This window comes from Plectropomus leopardus, chromosome 10 (genome assembly GCF_026936395.1).
Source record: "Plectropomus leopardus strain MGB_pleo_1.0 chromosome 10, ASM2693639v1, whole genome shotgun sequence".
Taxonomy (NCBI): domain Eukaryota; kingdom Metazoa; phylum Chordata; class Actinopteri; order Perciformes; family Serranidae; genus Plectropomus; species Plectropomus leopardus.
The window spans coordinates 1,525,157-1,539,384 of NC_142185.1; the positions used below are offsets into that span (position 1 = coordinate 1,525,157).

The 14,228-nt window shown below is 41.9% G+C and overlaps 1 protein-coding gene across 1 annotated transcript in view; it reads left to right on the forward strand.

The window, feature by feature from the left end:
- Positions 1–14,228, forward strand: part of LOC121949058 (contactin-associated protein-like 5) — a 362,843-nt gene that overhangs the window by 202,972 nt on the left and 145,643 nt on the right. The window contains exon 4 of the mRNA XM_088082827.1: positions 9,911–10,058. Within this exon, the coding sequence (XP_087938953.1) occupies positions 9,911–10,058 (148 nt within the window). The remainder of the gene's footprint in view (positions 1–9,910; positions 10,059–14,228) is intronic.

Here is a 14,228-nt window from a genome sequence, read left to right on the forward strand (position 1 = left end):
TTTGATGGAGGTGCAGCCAAATGCACATGGTGGGACTACGCTACATGTAGGAATGTTTACACAACACAAGCACATGGAAACCAATACCGGGAAGTCAACAAACACACATGCTGCCACAGATGGTTAAGATTAGGGGACATAGGCACATTTTAAGCTGTCAAAAAAAACAACCTGTTCTAACTCTTCAGCTTACGAGTATGTTGCCAAAAGCCACCTTCAGCGTCCAACTGGAATGCGGCTGGATGGCACCTCATCCACCGCACCTCTTGCCCATCTGCCCTATAGCGACATTCCCAGGTCCTTAAATCACGTTGTTACTGGCAACATTTCAACATGACATTGCCCGTACTTAATCATATCACAACAAAAGGTTCCATCAAGCTGTATAACAAACTGATGCTGCTAAAGCTGGCTTTCGGCAACAGTGTCTGACATTAAAATTACTGATTAAGTGGCGGTATTTAATGACTTTGGAATGACTACGGTCTGAGAAATCACATTCCAGTGAGTGATGCGAGGTCATGCAGTGCTGCATGTACATAAATGTGTTTGTTATCTTCTCTGGTGTCACAAAGGCTAAAAACACACTGGATGGAGGAAGTGCAGGAATATCCTACTCTGGTGAAAGTAGTATGACTTTAAAGACCTGACTGATAGGATCAGACCAGTAAAGACTCTATTCTTCATTTTGTAAAGCAAAAGATATAATCAATGTGTCTTTATTAACAGGCTATGTACCACAGTCCTTGAAAGTAGCTGTCATTAAACCTCTTCTAAAGAAGCCCACTCTCTATCCTGAGATTTTAGCCAACTAAAGACAGATATCTAATCTCCCCTTTATTTCTAAAATCTTTGAGAGAGTGGTTGCTCATCAACTCTGTGACTTTCTCCAAGATAATAGTTTCAGTCAGACTTTCAGACTTTCAGTCAGGCTTCAGAGTTCATCATAGTACAGAGACGGCACTAGCAAAAATTAATAACGACTTATTTATTGCTTCTGACACAGGTCTGGTCTCTGTTTTAATCCTATTAGATCTCAGTGCCACATTTGACACCATTGACCATCAAATCTTACTGCACAGACTGGAACACTTAATTGGCCTTAAAGGAACAGCACTAACCTGGTTTAAGTCATACTTACACACATGGACAAAATTGTTGGTACCCTTCGGTTAATGAAAGAAAAACTCACAATGGTCACAGAAATAACTTGAATCTGACAAAAGTTATAATAAATAAGAATTCTATGAAATTTAACCAATTAAAGTCAGACATTGCTTTTCAACCATGCTTCAACAGAATTATTTAAAAAAAATAAAATCATGAAACAGGCCCGGACAAAAATGATGGTACCCTTAACTTAATATTTTGTTGCACAACCTTTTGAGGCAATCACTGCAATCAAACGATTCCTGTAACTGTCAATGAGACTTCTGCACCTCTCAGCAGGTATTTTGGCCCACTCCTCATGAGCAAACTGCTCCAGTTGTCTTAGGTTTGAAGGGTGCCTTTTCCAGACGGCATGTTTCAGCTCTTTCCAAAGATGCTCAATAGGATTTAGGTGAGGGCTCATAGAAGGCCACTTTAAAATAGTCCAATGTTTTCCTCTTAGCCATTCTTGGGTGTTTTTAGCTGTGTGTTTTGGGTCATTGTCCTGTTACAACCCATGGCCTGCGACTGAGACCAAGCTTTCTGACACTGGCCAGCACATTTCTCTCTAGAATCCCTTGATAGTCTTGAGATTTCATTGTACCCTGCACAGATTCAAGACACCCTGTGCCAGATGCAGCAAAGCAGCCCCAGAACATAACAGGGCCTCCTCCATGTTTCACAGTAGGGACAGTGTTCTTTTCTTGATATGCTTCATTTTTGCGTCTGTGAACATAGAGCTGATGTGTCTTGGCAAAAAGTTTCATTTTTGTCTCATCTGTCCATAGGACATTCTCACAGAAGCTTTGTGGCTTGTCAACATGTAGTTTTCCATTCCAGTCTGGCTTTTTTATGATTTGTTTTCAACAATGGTGTCCTCCTTGGTCATCTCCCATTAAGTCCACTTTGGCTCAAACAAGGACGGATGGTGCGATCTGACACTGATGTTCCTTGACCTTGAAGTTCACCTTTAATCTCTTTAGAAGTTTTTCTGAGCTCTTTTGTTACCATTCTTATTATCCGTCTCTTTGATTTGTCATCAATTTTCCTCCTGCGGCCACGTCCAGGGAGGTTGGCTACAGTCCCATGGATCTTAAATTTCTGAATAATATGTGCAACTGTAGTCACAGGAACATCAAGCTGCTTGGAGATGGTGTTATAGCCTTAACCTTTAACATGCTTGTCTATAATTTTCTTTCTAATCTCCTGAGACAACTCTTTCCTTTGCTTCCTCTGGTCCATGTTGATTGTGGTACACACCATGTCACCAAACAGCACAGTGACTACCTGTAGCCCTATATATAGGCCCACTGACTGATTACAAGATTGTAGACACCTGTGATGCTAATTAGTGGACACACCTTGGATTAACATGTCCCTTTGGTCACATTATTTTCAGTCTTTTCTAGGGGTACCATCATTTTTGTCCAGGCCTGTTTCATGAGTTTATTTTTTTAAATAATTCTGTTGAAGCATGGTTGAAAAGCAATGTCTGACTTTGATTGGTTAAATTTCATAGAATTTTTATTTATTATTACTTTTGTCAGATTCACGTTATTTCTGTGACCATTGTGAGTTTTTCTTTCATTAACCAAAGGGTACCAACAATTTTGTCCACGTGTGTATCAGATCGTTCCCGATTTGTTCACATCAATGATCATACTAAGGTCTGCTTCGGAGTGCCACAGGGTTCAGTGCTTGGACCAATCCTTTTTACTTTATGTATGCTTCCTCTAGGCAACATTATTAGAAAACACTCTATACATTTTCACTGTTATACTGACAATACACAAATGTATCTATCTATGAAACCAGATGAAACTGGTCTGCTATCTAGACTTCAAACGTGTCTTAAGGACGTAAAAGCCTGGATGAGCCATAATTTCTTGATGTTGAATTCAAGTTATTGTTCTTGGCCCCAAACACCCCAGAAGCTCCTTTTCTAATGATGTAATTTCTCTAGATAGCATTACCTTGGCCTCTAGCACAACTGTAAGGAACCCCGGAGTTTTATTTGATCAAGATTTATCTTTTGCCTCCAATATAAAACAAACTTGAAGGATGGCTTTCTTTCACTTACATAACACCGCAAAAATTAGACAACCTGTCCCAAACAGATGCTAAAAAATTAGTACATGCATTTGTCACCTCTAGGCTGGATTACTGTAACTTCCAATTATTTGGTTGCCCAACAAATCTCTTAAGTCTCTCAAACTGGTGCAGAATGCTGCTGCTCGTTTTTCGTGTTTTAGCTTCTTTGCACTAGCTCCCTGTGAAATCCAGGATTGAATTTAAAATCCCCCTCCTTACTTACAAAGCTCTAAATGGTCAGGCTCATCCTATCTGTTGCAGCTCATAGTTCCTTACCATCCCTCAAGATCACTGCATTTTGAAAATGCAGGGTTACTTGTGGTTCCCAAAGTTTCCAAAAGTAGGGTAGGAATCAGAGCCTTCAGCTACCATGCTCCTCTCCTATGGAACCATCTTCCAGGTTCGGTGAGGGAGGCAGACACTGTTTCAACTTTTAAGGGTAGACTTAAAACCTTCCTCTTTGATAAAGCTTATAATTAGGGCTGGCTCAGGTTGCCTGGACCAACCCATAGTTAGGCTGACATCGGTTAAACCTGCCGGGGGACTTCCTATGATAGGCTGAGCTCCTTTTCCTTTTCTTAATGCCGCCATTGGAAAATCATGCATGTCCGTTAATTGCATTACCCTTACTGCTAAGCTTAGCCTTATATCTGTGACAGCCGTTTGCAAGCTTAGCTTGGCCTCAGTGGTTTAGCTTAGCCTTACATCTGTGATAGCCATGTGGTACTGTCACTACCTGGGGCTCGTGGTTACGGAGCCTGGGTCTGTTGAACTGCACTATGCTAATCCTGTTGCCTCTCCAGAGCATTCCTGCTCCCTTGTTTCCTGGTTTTCCTGGATCCTGGTTGTAACCTTGGCTGTGCCTGACCGTGGTGATAGCTGTGCTGATGCTGTGACCCTGCCTTTGGTTTAGCTTTTCTTAACATCTTGTTTTGAAACAAAACTGTTGCTGGTTTCTTACCAGGTCATCTGTGCCAGAGCTGCAGTTTCTTTTTCTGCTTTACTCTTGTGCTTTTTGGAAGAACACTGAGGTGGGGATGAATAATGACATCTAAGAGATGTAGGTTGCTATTTCCGAGGGAGAAGACACACAGTAAGAGACCCCTTAATTCCCCACTTGTTCCTCACTACCATGGATGGAATATTCTTATATTTCTGCATCACATGATGGATCTTATCACTTTTCATCAAATGCTATGTTAAAGGAGAAAAACACATTGCACTTGGCTTTGCCCTGTCAGGATTTTGCTATTCAAAGGATTTAGATGTTTTCCTCTGCTTGGATTTCAAGCATTCAGCTAAAAAAAAGAGGATTTTTTTAACTGGAAATATTATTCAGTGTTTCTCCATATGCACTCAACAGCAGCCCAGAGCATGTGCTACTTCAGCAGCTGACATTGGAGGCATCCATAATTACCTCAAAGCATGAATTTCACTGTCATTGTTGGTTTTTGGAGGAGACAGATCAACGGTTCAGTAAACTTTAAACTGCTGTAGTGAGGTTCTCTGTTTGGCAGCAGAACTGTGCAAGAGACGTGGATACAGAGCAGGCATTACCTAACATTACCTAAATCATACCTAAACCACAGAATAGGTGGATTTCCACAGACCTCCAAAATGAAATATATGAGTGTCCTAACAGTCACTGTTTTAGAAGGTAGAAGAAGGTAGAAGATAGAAGGTAGATTTATTGATCATTTTTAAACATAGTTTAAAAACTGAAATTATAATTATTCTTGTATCTGCTACATCTTTGGAGATGAAGGTAAAATCAGCAGCTACTATGAAGATTCCATCTGGTTGGTGATGTTGCTGCTGATGGCATCATACAATTCCTGCAGAGCATTTTTTGAACTTGCATCAGAGTCCCATGTCCAAATGGTCCCCACAAGGTAAGTCCATTCAGTGCAACAGCTTGATCTGGGATGTTAGGGGTTAACGATGTCTCTGTGAAAATGAGCGCAGAGCAGTCTCTGATCTCCCGTTGCTGAGTGTGCAAAAATCACATCTCATCCACTTCACCTTCCTGTGATCAGACACTAGACTAAAGAAGACTTGAACAGCTCCGGCTCCGAGTCAGGCCAGCCTCACCATGATAACGACTCTCAAAACTTGCTCTCTCAGAATTTGCTGATATGCAGTCAAATGGAGCTGCTGATCGTACAGAGGACTGAGAGAGGCAAAGGGTCTATTGGCCACGGACCACATACCTGTCCCTCAGCAAAGAGGAGTGCATATGTAAACTACGATTATATCGACAGGCTGTTACAGATATTTGTGAACTTCTGGCCAACAATTTGGAGACCAATGCCAGCTGTCCCTATGCTCTGCCTATTGCTGTCAAAGTTGCTGCTACGCTACATTTTTACGCAAGTAGGTCACTCCAGCATCCCTTAAGTTCTATTGGGTTTATGTCACAATCTACCGTAAGTTTGGCCCTACACGCTGTTACATCAAGCCTAGTCTGACATGCTCCTGATTTCATAAAATCCCCATTGACACTTGGCAAACCAAGAAATGGTGAAATGGGAGTTCTTGGCGAAATTTGGATTCCCAGGGGTGTTGGGTACAAGAGATTGTACCCACTTGCAAACACGTCACTCCATCAACATTCAGGTGATTTGTGATGCAGTGTGTAAGGTCACACATGTTCGCATATTATCCTGGATCAAGCTATGACTCCTTTTCTGCAGTCTTCCAGGGGGACCCCCACACACCCCTGTGGAAGACTGGTTAATAGTGAACAATATTATAAGCCAGAACTAACAACTATATCTGTACGAAATAAAATTTAAAAAAAAGAAATATGTAAACAAACAAAAAAAACTGAATGACTACAATGAATTATCCAAAATTTAACAATAAACTCATTTGAAATATTGTTGAAGTAAAACAACAAACGAAATATGACACTCAAAATAAAAAAACTCAAACGAAATATCATAAACAAATGAACAATATATGCAAAAGAAATATCATAACAGAATAGATTTTTTTATTTAAAATTTAAAATTATTAGGCCTACAGGCTAATAATAATTTTGGTTTACAGCTGACCCTCTCCCTCCGTGGTTTCTCAGGCATGGAGCACGATGGCTCTGAACACGTTACGGAGGAGCAATAGGCTTGATCATGTGGATGGAGGAGATTGGATGGATGACTGAGAAGATGGAAAAGAAGCCATACGCTCCACTGCATCAGCTATCCTACCGAGGGGGCACAGACCTGAATTCATCCCCCATGATGACTCCACTCCACAACTCACCACTACCTCCTCCCCCACCACAGCAGGGGCCCAGGACTCAGCACAACCATCCACCCCAGCTACCCCCTCACCCCTCACCTCAGCAACACTGCTGTCCATCCTGGAGAGGGATGTTAATAAGATCTTCAGGAGACAGAACCCCCGCAAAGCAGCTAGACCGGACACTGTCTCCCCCTCCACCCTGAAGCACTGTGTCGCTCAGCTGTTTACAGTCATTTTTAACACCTAGCTGGAGACATGCCACGTGCTATCCTGCTTCAAGGCCTCCACCATTATCCCTGTCCCCAAAAAACATAGGACTACAGGACTCGATGACTACAGACCCTTGACCTCTGTGGTGATGAAGTCCTTTAAGTGCCTTGTACTGTCACACAAAAAACTCATCACAGACCCTCTTCTGAACACCCAGCAGTTTGGCTATAGAGCCAACAAGTCTGTAGATGACACTGTCAGCCTCTCCACTTCATCCTCGAGCATCTGGACTCAGCAGGAACCTATGCCACAATTCTGTTTGTGGATTTCAGCTCTGCTTTTAATACAATAATTCTGGCTCTGCTACAGGACAAGCTCTCCAAGCTGAATGTGCCTGACTTCACCTGCAGGTGGATCACAGACTTCCTGTCTGACAGGAAGGAGGAGGTGAAGCTGGGGAAGCATGTTTCTGACAGCAGAACCATCAGCACTGGCTCCCCTCAAGGCCTTCTTTCTCCTCTCCTCTTCTCCCTGTACACAAACAGCTGCACCTCAAGTCATCAGTCTATCAACCTCCTCAAGTTCACGGATAATACCACCCTCACTGGAGTCATCTCTGGTGGGAATGAGTCCACCTACAGGCGGGAGATTGACCATCTGGTGACCTTGTGCAGCGAGAACAACCTAGAGTTTAATGCACTGAAGAAAGTGGAGATGGTTGTGGATTTCAGAAGGATTGCTGCCACCCCCCCTTTCAGAAGGATTGCTGCCACCCCCGCCCCCACCCCCCATCACCCTGGTGATTCCCTAGTTTTCACTGTGGAGTCCTTCCGCCTCCTGGGGACCATCATCATGGGGACCTGAAGTAGGAGCTGAACATCAGCTTTCATGTAGAATTGTGGCCGACCCCTCTTACTCCTGACACAGGCCTTTTGCAACCCTCCCCTCTGGCAAGAGGCTGGACCAAAACTTCACGCCTCAAGAACAGTTTTTCCCCACTGCTGTCCACCGCCTACATGACACAGGCTCGAATCCAGTCCCAGAGTCTGAAAACATTACATTGATGTAAGGCTAAATCAGTCTATGTGATACATTCACACAAACTGGACCGGATTTCTTTACACTGCAACTTATTTATTCAGACTGTAGATATTTGCGCTGTAACTCCAACTTCTGCACATCTGTACTATTCTTCCATTGCACATTTTGTCCATACATTTTGTGTTCTTTATATTCTATTTTTTCATTTTCTATCATTAAATTGCTTCTATATTTTTATCTTATGTCTTATACTATTTAAATTCAATATGTGTGTTCTTCCATTATGTTAAATGTCTTGCACCAAAATGCCAAGTCAAATTCCTTGTATATATAAATGTGCTTAGCAATAAAACTGTATTCTAATTCTGATTCTGATTCTGCGTACTGGTTCCGGCCTCTGTTTGTTCTGTTGGAGAAATACACGTTTATCTTGATAACAGATTTTTTGTTTGTTTCTTGTTACACTTGTTGATAAAAGGTTGCTTCACTAAGGGGCTGCTTTTCTTAAATCTAAGAATGGTACAGGATATACAGTGTATATAACAGTACAGACTGATTTATTATCATTACCTTGCACACCCACCTCTAGTCCCCCAAATCCATCGATGCTCTCAGCACAGAGGGTGGAGGCTGCGATGTCCTCAGGCGAGGTCATTTCTTGTGATGGTCAGGATGGTCCTCCTCCTGTCTCTGCATGATGTTTATGTTGGGCAGCAAGTTTTTGCCTACCACTCCTCTGCACATCATTGTACCATTTTTTGCACCGTAAGGCTGTCCTAGTGACTCCAGAAAATGATGTCGTCTGCCAGGCCATGTCCTCCCATGCCTGCTTCATCTCGGTTGTTGTCTGAGGGTTTCTTCTATTTCCATAAATGATCTGCTTGCATGCCTTAACCACACGTACGAGCAGATCAGTTTCCTGGCATTTAAAGGGAATGGGAGCTGGTACACAGATTGGTTAATTCATGTTCTGCCCAAAACACACCCGTGACTAATTCAGAGTCTAAATATAACCCCTTTGCGCCGTGCACCACATCTGATTATGCACAGTTCAACTAGCAAAATAAACTTTGGCATGCTAAACGCATTTACAGCATCAGCTATAGATCGTCTAAGTAGGGCCCTTTGTGTCTTTCTACTGCACAGGTGGCCTAGTCTTGTGTGAGGGCCTTCTTATCTTGGTGAGGTATTTGTGTAATGTTGGAAAGTCAGCAGCAGCCACTGTCGACACCTCTAGCTTTCACTGTTGATGCAAGCTGCTGTCTGCACAATCAGGCAGCATGCAGCATTAAATCACAGAATGATGGAAAAAGTCCCAATTATTGCCTGACTGCTTTTTTAACAACAATAGTTAATGTTGCTGCTCCAGAACTCTGTGACCTGGAGTGTTGAACTGTATTTGCTGTTACCACAAGTAACTACAGGTGTCACCAAATCAACCAGGACTAAAATCTTTGAGAGTGCCATGTGTCAACTTTTAACACGTCAACTTTATAACTTTGATTCATTTTTGAATAAATAAATATATTTCATGCAATCATTAGTTCCTGGTAATGGGTGAGGTTATGGACATAGGGAGGACACATTTTTCCTGACTGTGATCACTGTAAATCTTCGTACACTGAGCTTGTTAGACAGTTGTATACGTTCAAAGCACAAGATGAGTATGGGGAACTGCTTGGTAAAGAAAAGAAGAGGTGATGATGGTCATGATGCAGCTGAGGTTAGTTAGATTGGGGGTGTTTTGAAATGTAAAAAAGCGTTGATGGGGTTAATTGATTTCATTCTTGTAAATTAATTTTAATCAAAAAGGTTTTCTTCTACTGTAAGAATGTACTCTTTTACTGTGTGGCTTTATTTGATAGCACAGCAGGTGAAACAGGAAAATACAGACAGAGAAGAGAAAGAGAGGCAAGAACTTTTGAAGCATTTTATGAAACATAATTGGATATCTACAGTTATGCGCAGACATGTCTACAGGGCTTCTCGTGTGTGCGCTAAATACTTTATGATGATGTACTGGAGCACAGCTGCTGGGGAAACACTGATTCTGTTTGTTTTCCTCACATCTGAAATGATTTGAGTTCTTCCACAGTGTAAGGTTGGTACATGTGCTTATAGCAGTGGAAAGCTGGCATCATAACCATGATCTTTGTCACTGTATGTTCTGCAGATGTTTGTGGGGAATGTGAATTCAGAAGTCATCGTCCAGAATAAGCTGCCCCACTCAGTAAGAACCCGCTTCCTGCGTTTCATCCCTCTGGACTGGAACCCCGGTGGTTGGGCAGGCCTCAGAGTGGAGGTGTACGGCTGCTCCTACAGTAAGTCACACACACTCTGTACATCTGACCCCATATTCACACGGAGAAGAAAATGCTCTTGTGTTGATGTGGTGGGTGTTAGAGTCTGTTGGTCTTTTAATATTACTAGACACTAACTAGACACAAGCATGAGCAGCTTCCTGGAACTACAGAGAAACAAAGCACTTATAGGCTTTGTATAAATGCTCTCTGTGTCTATACTGCCATGGGTGCTAAATGCTCCCTGCCAGCCAACATGGTCTCAACAGTACAATCTAGCCCTCTGGGCTCTATGCTGGCCATTTGTGTCCAGTTTTCACTTTTTTTTTTTTTACCATATTAGCTGTGTTAATGCTTATGGAATGAAATTTCCCAAGGGTCTGGATTTTTTTTTCTGATCTTTAAATGTTCAACTTCAGCTCTTAAAATATATGTCAATAATATACTGTATATATCCAATTGTACAACTTGGCTCCATCTTGGCCACTTGAAACCCATGAAAACTACATTCCTCGTTATTTACAGTACCAAATCCATTTTTACCTAGTTTTGGTTCGCCTGGACTTTCTGTGTAATAATGCACTTAAAACCTCAGTCCCTCAATGCACAATGAAGTTATATATATCTTTTTTTCAGGACAACCTGGGCTATTAGAATATTTAGGCTGCAGTGATGTCACTTGAATGTACAAATAGTTATGAGACCATAAAGACAAAAGAAAAATCAAGATGGAAATTGAATTGTACAGATCTTTAGTGATAAATCACCCAAAAGTATTATGCACAAGCTTTTTTGTCATAGAAAACCTTTCTCCCAAGTGCTGGGAATCAGAAAGTGTAAAAATAAACATTATAACATTATAGTTAAAAAATGGACCCACTTTTCCAAAAAAGTCCCATTGTTTTTTGTTTTGCAGTTGATTGTGTATCCCATTATCTGTGCCATTCTGCAAAGCAGCTCCTCTCTGTGATGCTGCAGAGGGCCACATCACACTCCTGTGACTTCAGAGAGGGGCCTGATTCTCCTGCCTTTACACTTTACATAAAGTGGAACACAGTTTAGTCGCCAGCGACTATGCCGGGCTCAGAGGGTTAAATCATACAATTTAGGTAAAATGGCTTTTATTATAAACTCAACACTTGAAAATCTTTGTTTTTAATGTTGTCTACCAGATTATGTAATTTATCCATTTTTGGCCGAGGGAGCAATTCCATGTAATATTCTTAGTTTCCAGTAGGGGCGTGATGACTTAATATACTCCAATGGAGCTAAAGAATGATACAATTTTGGCATAGGTGTGATCTTAAGGATGTCAGATAATGATTTGTGTTGATGCATGAAAATAATTATGCCTTTTTGTGAAATTGCAGCAAAAATATGTATTTGCAAGATAGAGTGAAAAAAAATGAAATGTATTTCTGTTGATGCAAGCTAGTGAGCATTGAGTTTCCCAGGCAAACTTGGCTTTGATGCACATGCTGAAAGCACCTGTATAGGGTGGCAAGTGCAAAACACAACAAATCAGAAAACACAACCCTAAATAAGAAAACACAACAGCAAATCAGAAAACACAACCACAAATCAGAAAACACAACAGCAAATCAGAAAACACAACCGCAAATCAGAAAACACAACAGCAAATCAGAAAACACAACCGCAAATCAGAAAACACAACTGCAAATAAGAAAACACAACTGCAATAAAAAATAAATCAGGTAGCATATATTATTTGGTAAAAAAAATTGATTTTATGCTTTTTTTTCCCTTTATAAATCATTAGCATAATGTGATCTAACAGGCATTTAAAGGGTTAAAATTCTGAATTTGAATGAAATTTTTGGGTTTCATGACCAGGAGTGATGCGCATTTAAAAAATCAAGTTGGTGAAAGTGGAAAAATCTTTTAATATATATTAATTTTATAGCATTTTGGGAATGCAAACAGGAGGTGGCCATTTTTGGCCACGAACACACTGAGTGGGAGTTTTATCTACTTTGCTTTCCCTGCACAAAAATAGCAATGCATCATAATCAGTGTTGTTGTTACAGTTTTTTTTCAATTGCTAAAACACACTTTTTTTGAAATACTTAACACAATTCACAAAACCACACTTAAACTGCAAAATACCTCATATATCCTGCATAATGAAGCACTGCAACCAAAACTACATATAGCATTATCAAAATCAAACGTTTGCACCAAATGGCACACATTTCATTCATATTACCAGATTTTTGTCGAACCAACTAAACACTGTTAGGCATTATGAGAAGCACTCTCATGTTTAGTACGCTTTGCCATAATACTATCCATCCATCCATCCATCCATTTTCTTCCGCTTATCCGGGGTCGGGTCGCGGGGGCAGCAGCCTAAGCAGGGAAGCCCAGACTTCCCTCTCCCCAGCCACTTCGTCCAGCTCTTCCCGGGGGACCCTGAGGCGTTCCCAGGCCAGCTGTGAGACATAGTCTCTCCAGCGTGTCCTGGGTCTTCCCCGGGGCCTCCTACCGGTGGGACATGCCCTGAACACCTCACCAGGGAGGCGTCCTGGAGGCATCCTAATTAGATGCCCGAGCCACTTCATCTGGCTCTTCTCAACGCGGAGGAGCAGCGGCTCTACTCCGAGCTCCTCCCGGATGACCGAGCTTCTCACCCTATCTCTAAGGGAGAGCCCAGCCACCCTACGGAGGAAACTCATTTCGGCCGCTTGTACCCGCGATCTTGTTCTTTCGGTCATCACCCAAAGCTCGTGACCATAGGTGAGGGTAGGAACGAAGATCGACCAATAAATCGAGAGCTTTGCCTTTCGGCTCAGCTCCCTCTTCACCACGACAGATCGGTGCAGCGTCCGCATTACTGCAGACGCTGCACAGATCCGCCTGTCGATCTCCCGCTCCATCCTTCCCTCAGGGACGGTTTTTGCTATGGGCAATGTGGGCGACCGCCCAGGGCGCAATCTATTTGGGGGCGCACGAGCACCCGCAAAATAAATAAATAAATAAATAAATAAATAAAAATCGCAAGTTTTCTACCGCTCATTTCCACGTCACGTTAGTGGAGTAGGTGCGGGCCGCCCTTACTATCATGTCAACTTTCGGCTGAGTCATGTCTACAGGTTGTGTGCGTCAGAAGAAAAGGCAGCAGGGAGACAGGAGGGCGATCAGCTCACAGCTGCAGAGGCTGAGAGCAGGCTGAGTTTAACTCTCAGAGGAAAAGCACGGAGGGGGGTGAGGGATAGACTGACCTGTTATGATCCTAGCTGCTTCCAAATAAACTGTATTTCATTCATAAAATTAACATAGATACTTTTACATTTATTGCGCTATGTGAAAATGTAAAAACTGCCACAACTGTCGGGTTTTTACCGGAACTCACTTTAATGTCTGACCGCATTAAATCCGTCAAGCGTCTGCATAACTCTCAATACGCAATACAGAGCTTCCGCTCAGAACTACTTCCTGTATCAGTCCTTTCAACATAAGAGCATGTTGGAATATGCTGAACATCACCACATGGGCATTTGACGGAGGGGAAAGGTGATGATGTTAAATTGAGTCAAGGGTGTATCATGGACAAAAGACCAAAGAAACCATCAGATGTCCAGTTCAGAAAGAAAGGGAAAGAAGAAGAGGAGAAACGCTCAAAAGATAAAAGGTATGCAGGTCGAGTGACGTTAATTGTACGTAATGAAACAGTAGCTTATACGCTATTTATTATCCTCTTGCTAATATCAGAATCAGAATCAGAATCAGAAAAAGATTTATTGCCAGGTATAGTATAGGTATAGTAACACAATACGAGGAATTTGTTCTGGTGGGTTGGTGCAACATAAATATAGAAAAAAACAGATAAAATAGAAGATACAAATATAAAAAAATTAAAATATAAAATATAAAAAGTACGAGTCTAGCAGTGCAAAACAAAACAAGTAACACAAGTAACAGTGTAACAACAGTGTATGCCGCTACTTAGCCACAGAAGACGACTGTATTTGGTTTTTAGCTTTGCTGAACTAGCAACTATTAAATCCGGATAAGATCCGGAGGGGGCACGCCACCCTTTTCCGGCTGAGAACCATGGCCTCGGATTTGGAGGTGCTGATTCTCATTCCAGCCGCTTCACACTCGGCTGCAAACGATCGGCTGCGAACGATCCAGTGAGAGCTGAAGGTCATGGCCTGATGAAGCCAGCAG